Source organism: Ovis aries, chromosome 1, assembly GCF_016772045.2.
Source record: "Ovis aries strain OAR_USU_Benz2616 breed Rambouillet chromosome 1, ARS-UI_Ramb_v3.0, whole genome shotgun sequence".
NCBI classification, from domain to species: domain Eukaryota; kingdom Metazoa; phylum Chordata; class Mammalia; order Artiodactyla; family Bovidae; genus Ovis; species Ovis aries.
Window position 1 is genome coordinate 193,313,151 of NC_056054.1, and position 9,291 is coordinate 193,322,441.

General features: G+C 49.4%; 1 protein-coding gene across 3 annotated transcripts in view; it reads left to right on the forward strand.

The window, feature by feature from the left end:
* The window catches only part of XXYLT1 (xyloside xylosyltransferase 1), a 180,254-nt gene extending 171,329 nt beyond the window's left edge, over positions 1 to 8,925 (forward strand). For all 3 annotated transcript variants that reach the window (XM_027957138.3, XM_060419314.1, XM_060419310.1), the window contains exon 4: positions 5,715 to 8,925. In XM_027957138.3, coding sequence (XP_027812939.1) covers positions 5,715 to 6,111 — 397 coding nt within the window. In that variant the 3' untranslated portion in view covers positions 6,112 to 8,925. The remainder of the gene's footprint in view (positions 1 to 5,714) is intronic.
* The last annotated feature ends 366 nt before the right edge of the window (positions 8,926 to 9,291 follow it).

Sequence of the window (9,291 nt, forward strand, 5' to 3'; positions counted from 1 at the left end):
TGAACTGTTAAATATCTGATTTCAGATTGGATCTTCTCAGTTCAGTGTGCTCTCTGTTGTTCCTGCCTGTCTCACATAGGACTTGGAGATGTGGACTTCAAAGCAGACTTCAGGACATCTCTCTGCTGACTGATCAGTGCTGATAAGGGGCCCCTGTCATTCCTACCCCTGACAACCTGTATGACTTTGTGGACATTTCTTACACTCTCTGACCAGCAGGGTTAGAGACCTACCTGTTTCAGGCCTTGCTAGCAGGAAATCCTAACGAGGTCACCTGTGAGTCCTGGTAGTAAGAAGCACCCTGGGGAGACAGGCAGTTTAAAGCTTCATGGGGCCCACAGCTCCCAGCGGTCCATGTCCTCTCCAGTTCGACCCCACAGGGTGGTTCTCCTGGAGAATGAAGGGTGAGTGCCCATCCCACAGAACCTCAGCTCAAGGCTGAGAGGCTGTGCCACCGCTCTGAGGCCAGTGCTGCATGCCCCAGAACTGTCCCCTGTCACCTTGCAGACTGGGGCTGGGGGAAACACTGGGCTGCTCCTGAGCACGGGTCTTTCCTCTCAGAGGACTGGAAAATAGGGCCCCTTCCAAGTCAAACAAGAGCGGACTGACCTGGGACACAAGCAGAGGCATGAGGAAGGTATGATAGAGTTTCCTGACCCAGCCTTTGCTGATTAGGCGGCGAGCTTCTCCACGTGGAGGCCAGCCCCTTGTGTTCCTTAGAGACTTTGCCCTCAGCTTGAGGGACGCTTGGCGGTGGGAGGGGGGATGGGATGCGGGTGGGTGAGCCACGGTGAGATGTGCTGTGAGTGGGGCCATCCTTGTGAATCCCCAGCCTACAATGGAGTCTTCTTGGCCTGCAAACCTATGGCCTAAGCTCAGCCTGTCAGCACAGGCTTCTCGAACCTTCTGGGGGGGATGTTGTGCAGACTCTCTGGGCCTCATGCGTGTCCCCATCTTTGCTTCTCCCCTCTTGGAAGTTAAAGTAGAAAACTGAGCCTTAGGAGATGAGAAGGGCCAACCCAGGAGACAGCAATCATGAAGAAACAGGGAGGCAGAAGGAGCTGTGATTTGGGGTGGTGGGAGGAGGAGAATGGGGCGACTCATGGCAACTGGGTTCTTTTCTGGAGAAGGTGAGCTTCAGGTTCTTAGGCCAGGGTCTCTGGTTGACAGATTTGTTGGAGTAACCTCAGCAGTGATTATCAGGGGCAAGATCCGAGGGAAGAGATGGCTCAAAGTTACTTCAAATGCTCCTTCCCATAAAGATGAGTTTTCCTCACTACAGTTAGTCCACTAGCTTTTAATACTTCTTTTTAGGATTATTAATTAGGATGTATTTGGTGTAAAGATTTAGAAAATGCATCTCCCATAAACTAGAAGAACGTGCTTGAAGGTTCCTCATTTGTGCTTTCCCAGCAAGCCTCTTTGGCTTCTGGAAGGACTTGCTATTTTCAATGGACCATCTGCCCCGGGGCTCATTTTAGTTAGGATTATTTCTAAAAGGGAAGAAACCTTATCCCCTCCCTTGTGGGTCTCCAGGTGACCATGTGAGGAAGTGGGGGGACAAGCCTCTGCACAGCCCCAAATGCAACAATTAGGCAGTGTAACACGGCTGGGTGTGGGCATGGTGGTTATCCTGAGAAACTTCTGGAAGCTTTCAGAACCCATCCCTTCATTCATATTGAGGTTTCCTGAAGCCTCAGCAGGTGTCACTGGCAGTGCCTGTGAATATATGTGGTCAGCCCAGGGCCTGTGAGGAAGGCAAGGGTCTGGGGGGGCTCTCCAGTTCCCCCCACCCCAAGTCAATGAAGCAGCAGCTGCATCACCTAATGGCCTGGTCCCCAGCACCTGTGGCCTTGGGGTGTGCTGGCCAAATTGAGAAATAAGATTGCAGTCCATGTGCTGCTCCTCGGAATATCAGCCCATGGTAGAGTCCGAGACACAGATGAAAAGGGACTTTGGAGACAAGAGGATCCAAGTCGGGGCCCTGCACCAACAATAAGGGCCTCTGCTACCCCTTGTTAATGTGAAGGCGGTGATGCCTCTGTACTCCTGGGAGAGGAGTGAGGTAGAGAATTGTCAGAGGGCTCTGCAGCCCTGGTATACTGTGGCAGGTGAGGAACTGGGGACCCCACCCTGTCAGGCCGGTCCCTGTGGCGAGATCAGACCCTTTCTGTGAGTGTTCATCCCTCCATGTCCCTGGATCACTCTCCACTCCCAGGCTGGGGCAGTTCCTCCACAAGAACCAGCTGCCGTAGAGGCCAGAGAACTCCATTATTGCCCTAAGCAGCTGCTCTGCTTTTCAGGGTTCATCTTGGGGTAGCACGAATGCTTTAAACAAGGGCAATAATTTTCTACTTAGAGGGCAACTGGTTCATTTTCAGGCTGTGTTTCTGCTTCCCCCTGGGTGGCTTGTATTTTCAGTTTCCTGTCCCTCCCTTGCTTCGTACGTATCACAATGCTCTGAATCCCAGACCTGGTTCTTTCTGGCTCTTTCTTAGGAAGTGCCTCTTTGTCTTGATTAAGCAGCGGTGCTAGGTGGCATGTTCCCAAAGAGCCACTGGAGTTGTGGTCTCTGCCTGGAAGAACGTTCTGTCCATCTTTCCACCTCTGGTCCCACCCTCCTGAGCCAGCAGCTTCAGTGCCAGGTTACTCTGGTATAGACAAGAAGAATTGGGCGAGCTTCCCTGCTGAGGTTGGTAAGGGTGCCCCGGGGCTACTGCTGGTCCCTCTGCTTCCCAGCTTGCTCGAGAGTCGAAACCCTTCTGAATCTTAACATCCAAGAACCCTCTCGTGGACCCCTGCTCCTCACTCTCCCCCAAAATAGACCTGGCAGCAGTGAATCCAGAGAAGCAGCAAGTTTTTTCTCGGCAGCAACAGCTTTGTGTCCTGACTTTGTTTCCCTGCCCCTGGTGCCAGGTGATATTGAAGGCCACAGAGCCTGAGCTGCCCTGACCTTTCCCTCAGTCCTGGTACAGCAGAACCAGGGCCGTGCTGGGTGCTGAGGAGGCAGAGGCGATGGTGGCCACAGAGGTGACCCTCATGCTCACACCACCAGCCCGAGCCACGCTCCCCTGCCCTGTCCTGTGGGAGTGGAGGACAGACCTGTGTGGGAAGGACAGGGTACCGGTGAGCTTGATGGGGTATGAGGTGTCCAGGGGCTGCACAAGCCCTGGCTCTGCCTCTCCACTGCTGCCTTCTCCCTTCCTCCGGGTGTCTCCTCTCTGGGAGGTAAATCTTACATCTTGGCAAGATAACAACCCTCACCTTAAAAAAGACAGAGGGAGAGAAAAGCTCTATACCCAAAGTGACATGTAACTTATATTTGGAACCCAAACGTTTCAATGGATAACCAAACATCCTGGTTTGCCTGAGACTGGGACTCAGGGTTTCTCAGGACATGGACAGCTGGTCACCCTGCTTTTGAAAATGAAAAGGTACATGACTATCCATTCAATTTGCAATGCTTCGATTTTCCTTACGACTTCTTCTTTGACCAATGGATTGTTTAAAGGTGTGCTGCTTAATTTCCAAATATTTAGAAATTTTCTCTATTTTTTTTTTTATTTCAAGTGCAATTCCATTTTGGTTACGGAACATTCTTTATATGACTTTTAACATTTTCAATGTATTGAGACTTGTTTTGTCATACATCATACGGTCTATTTTGGTGAATGCTCCATTTGCAGGAGAAAAGAATGTGTGTTCTGCTGTTGCTGGGTAGAGAGTTCCACAAATGTCGACTAGGTCATGTTGCTTGATAGCTTTGTTCAGATCTTCCACATCCTTTGTCTTCTTGCTCTACCAGTTACTGAGAACGGGGTAATAACATTTCCAGCTAGAATAGCAAAACAAACCCAAACCCTCTCCTGATTGGAGGGTTCCTGAAATTAACCATTTGGAGGAAATATGGTAAAATGAACTCACAGTTGTCAAACTGCATTCTAACCTCGCTATGATACTATTACTGCAGGCTTTAGTGGCTAGAAAGATCTAGCATCTCTGTTTGCTTTGGAAGCTTATTTTTGCGGAGGTTGTTATCACCAAGCAGGCGCCAGAGCTCTGTTCCACTCACAGTTCAACTACAGTGAAATTCAGACAATGAACTTGTGTACTCCCCTTGTAAGAACGTCCAAACGGAATGCTTTGCCCTAGCCAGGAGCAACGTCTCGGCCCCTTTTGATATGTGAGACCTCAAGGAAGCTTTCTCTATTCCCAGACTTGGAGAACTGTGTTGAACTGGAAAATGGATCAGGGAGGCCCACCCCAGGCCAGGCCTCTGGTTTTCTTTCCACTGCACTGTCCACTTCACCGCCCAGTTCCTCCCTGTGATTGGTCGGGGGAGCTGCTAAAAGGGAGGCCAGAGGGTGGCTTTGTCCTGATACATTCCCCACCCTACAGACTCTAGGGAAGATGCAAAGCTGGTAAAACAAAGCAAGGTCCACTCCTGCTCTTGCCCATGACTGAGGACCTTCCGTCTCTCCTCCTTCCTCCAGGTTGCAGGTCTGGCTGCTTTGCCTGCATCTCTGTGGGTGTGGAGCCTGGGGCTCTCTGGTCCTTCCTGTCCCCACCCCATGCTGGAACTTGATATTAAAGAGGCTGGAGAACAGAGTGGGTAGTGCTCTCACCCCATCACCCACAGAGAGGTTTCTGGGTCTGACTTCCCTTCTCCAGTTGGAAGCATTTGGCCCCTTGGTTCTAATATCCCATGAGCTGTATACCTAGAATGAATTTCTAAATCTGCCTAGAGAGAGACTGAGATTGATCCATGCTGCTCTCTAAAATTGCCATAGTTCTGCCTGGCTGTCCTGGGCTTCCCAGGTGGCTGAGGGGTAAAGAATCCACCAGCAATGCAGGACATGTGGGTTTGATTCCTGAGTTGTGAAGATCCCCTGGAGGAGGAAATGGCTACCCACTCTAGTATTCTTGCCTGGGAAAAATCCCATGGACAGAGGGGCCTGGTGGGCTACAGTCCATGGGGTCGCTAGGAGTCGGACACGACTGAGCGACTTCACTTTCACTTTTCACTTTCATGCATTGGAGAAGGAAATGGCAACCCACTCCAGTGTTCTTGCCTGGAGAATCCCAGGGACGAGGGAGCCTGGTGGGCTGTCGTCTATGGGATCGCATGGGATCGCACAGAGTCAAACACACTGAAGCGACTTAGCAACAGCAGCAGCAGACCTGATCACCATTCAGAATCGCTCGCCCAGTTCTCTCCTCTCATTTTCACAATCACAGACAAAAACAGGGGTGGAAGGTTCCACCTAGATTGTTGCTGTCCTCAAAAGTGGACACTGGCAGAGGAGGCCTGGGTTGAGTCCCTGCTTGTGCTGCTTGCTGGTTGCATGGCTTTGAGCAGGTCCCTGACCTCTCTGTGCAGTCTGAGGTTGACGTATTGTCTCTGAGCACCTGTCTCTAGGGTGCAGTGCCTGGTGCTCCCCAAGTCTGTACAGATGTAATGGATGGAGACAATGGTGTCCTCACAGGGTTCTGGGAAGAACACTGAGGCCGGGACTCGGGAGACGACTTGGCCGGGTTCTACCTCCTACTGGGGGTGTGAGGCAGAGTCTGAACCTCAGACTATCTCAGGTCTGGTGGCTGCAAAATTGCAGTGACAGTGGGCCCTCCCTCTGGGGAGTTTGTGACAACCCAGGGAAATGAGACTGTTTCTCACACACGCATCAGGCTAAATCTGTTTTCTTCCCCCTCCCTAGGCACACATTCTGGCAGTTCCGCCATGATAACCCCAAGACGCGGGTCGGGAGCCCTCCCCCCGAGGGGCTCCCAGGCTTCAACAGCGGGGTGATGCTGCTCAACTTGGAGGCCATGCGCCAGTCGCCGCTGTACGACCGCCTGCTGGAGCCGGCGCAGGTGCAGCAGCTGGCCGACAAGTACCACTTCCGGGGTCACCTCGGGGACCAGGACTTCTTCACCATGATCGGCATGGAGCACCCCGAGCTCTTCCACGTGCTGGACTGCACCTGGAACCGGCAGCTTTGCACCTGGTGGAGGGATCACGGCTACAGCGACGTCTTCGATGCCTACTTCCGGTGCGAGGGCCACGTCAAGATCTACCACGGGAACTGCAACACCCCGATCCCAGAGGCCTAGCCCCGCCCCGCCCGCCATGCCCTCGGGCTCAGAACCCGGGCGCCTCTCGGGCAGGCCCGGGACAGCGTTTGGACTCCTAGAGAGACACTGCAGGGCATCCTTGTGATCAGGTGCTGCGGCTCTCCCACCCGGGGGTGCTGTCTGAGGCCGCCCAGGGATGCCTGCCCTGCACCCACTGGTGCTCTGGACCTTTTGCCTCCAGGAGCCAGACGTTGTGAAGAGCACACACACAGACCTCTTCGGGTGGGCTAGGAAGCACGCGTTTGACAAGAAGGAAGAAAACAAAACGGTGCCCCTTGCCTTCAACCCCCAAAGGCTGGAAATCCTCTTAAGAACTGGGCTTTCATAGACCAAATATAAATTTACCTTAACTCGACAGGCGAGACAGGACAAACAGTACTGCTGTAGCTCCTAGTGAGCTTTAAATGCATGAGCCAGGGTTTTACCAGCCAACCCAGAGTTTAAGCATCCAAAGGAATGCTAGCCTTCCGCACACGCACTTGGGAGGCTGTGTGGTTATTCTCACAATGCTCCTGGCGCCTGGTGAAAGTGTAAAGGTCACCACCAACAGTGGCCACATAAGAAACCTGGTCTCATTATTTGAGCCTTCACAGTGTTCATCTCCCAACTGCATCACAGAACCTCCTTATCCCTTAATCATCCAAGCCAGCTCCAGGTGACCAGACTCTGCTCAGAAATCAAATCTGCCATCAAGGAACAGTGATTGGCCAGCCCCAAGGATAGTATTGTCTGGATTGGGAAGACTCATTCCAAAGAGGAGCCAGCCCAGCGGTACCTGAATGTAACCTTGCAACTTGGCAGGGATGTCACTCTTAGACTTCCAAACATTCTAACCTTTTATTCAGAAGAATCATCCTCCTGACTTTATTGCACCAGGTGAGACCCCATACCTTAGAAGAAAACTAGGCTGTCATTTCTTGATTTCTGCTTTCTGAGTTCTCCTGTAGGTGAGCTGTAAACATGAAGCCCATAGTGGTCCATTCTGTATAATCCAGCTGAGGTCCTTGCGGAAGAAATGTTGACTTTTCATTTTATATCAGTTTCATTTACTTTTTTCTTTCTACCATGAGAGAGAATAGTTAATAATAAATAATCTTTGAGAATGCAGTGATTTATGCTGTTTGCTCTCTGATCAGTTTCCTGAAGGACCTGAATCAAGAGTGTGATCAGTGTCATTCAGAGTCTCCCTCCCCACATGAATAAGCGGGCTTACAGTGGGTCTCTAGGGCCGAAGGGGGAGAATGTCTGAAGAAGGTTGTATTGGACTCAAAACAGAGAATCATTTCATTCTAGGTATTGGCAGGCCCGTCTGCTTCTGGGAGCAAAACTGCCCCCGTCAGTTCTCATCTGTTTACCCCTAAGTATCTGGCTACATCGTCCCCTGATGAAATGGCACACATGTCTCTCCTAACTCTCAGCTCTGACAGAACAGGACTGTTCTGTTAGGTAGTTGACTTTCTAGTTATAGCCACCGAATACTGAATGCCTGCTGTGTGCCAAGCATTGTATTATGTGTGTGATCACACACACTAAGATTCATGAACGTAATTCAGATTCTAAAATTTATTGTAAGAAAATAACAAGAGATGTGGACAGAGTCATTGTTTATCACAGCCTTTTTTATAATAGAAAAAAATTGGCAGTAACAAAATGCTGAATAGCAGAGTGGATAAGTAATGTGTGTTATAGCTGTATAATGGAATACTTTAGGCATTACAAATTTTTTTTGAAAAATAATGCCTTGAAAAATGCTTATAATATGCTATTAAGAATGCAAAATATAAAATTATATGTATTAATGATCCTAATTTTATTTTTAAACTTACATATATGGTATGTAAATATATTGAGACAGAGCCTGTTCTCTGTGTTTCATTAGTTCAATGCCTAAAAAAATCATGTTTCAAACACACTAAAAAATAATTATTTTAATGGGGAAAAGTGAATGAAACACTAGAGCGTTTTAGACTCACAATAGCAAAGCATTTTTCCTGCAGTAGTTTCAGTAGTTAAAATGTTTCTATAGCTTGAGTGGACTTTATCATTGTTAGGAAAAAGCAATAAACTGATCAAAATGGGCACAAGCCAAACAAAATCTTGTTTACCTTTGCATTTCACCTAAGCAGGAGCTTCCCCCTTCTCTGTCTTGAATAACCTGGACCTTACAACTCCATGGTAAACAGCAAAATAACAACGGGAAACCCAACCAGAACAACAAAGCCATCATGTGCTCCTGAGTTTTTCCACGAGCAACTTTTTTGACAAATCCTGGAAGGCTTGTTCCTGACTGGGATCCTGTTATAAGCAAGGCAGCCCCCCCCAGTATTCTTTCCTGGGAAATCCCATGGACAGAGGAACCTAGCAGGCCACAGTCCCCAGGGATCACCAAGGGGTTAGACACGACTTAGTGACTAAATACCAACAAGTGATCGATGCAGTGCAAAAACAACTGTGCTGTTTAATTTGCCTTGTGAGTGGAGCACAGGCCTGTGGGTATGACTGGAACTGAAGTCCAAAAAGAGAACCTTTCTGGGTAGTAGGATTAAGATGCTTTTTAATCGTCTGTATTTACTTGTATATTTTCCATAGTGAAACAAATAGTAAAGGCTGTAAAATTCTAGCCACACACCTTCCTTCCAATTACAGGCGAGCATCATCCTGACCCCCTTACAGTTCACTGTTGGCTCTGGTTACTGTCATCCATAAGAAAACAATCTTCGGTAAACAGGCTCTGGGTTTTCTATTTTCCCGATGAATGCCCTAGTTCTCCAAATAAAAAACCTAATAATAGCATCTCCAGACTCTGCTTTCACTTCTGATACTGTCATCTTTCGTGTGTACATAAATGACAATGGCCTTTGGGAGACTTGTGGGCTTATCAAAGAGGTTTATTTTTGTATGTGTCAGAACCAAACTACAGCTCCCCCCTTTCCATAAGATCTCATCAAGGTACAGTGTGCATGCTGGTACAGGGGGGCTCACCAGCTTAGGGGGCAAGTGCAGCTGGGTTTGGCACCTGCTTTAACCAAAGACTCTGCTCATCATCAGACCTGATCTCAGCGTGGAGACCCAAGGTTGGGCTGAACATGGAGTCTGGCAGGGCAAGCAGAGATTTCCGAGCAAGCAAGGTAGTACCATAGAGAGAACCTCTCTCCTGAA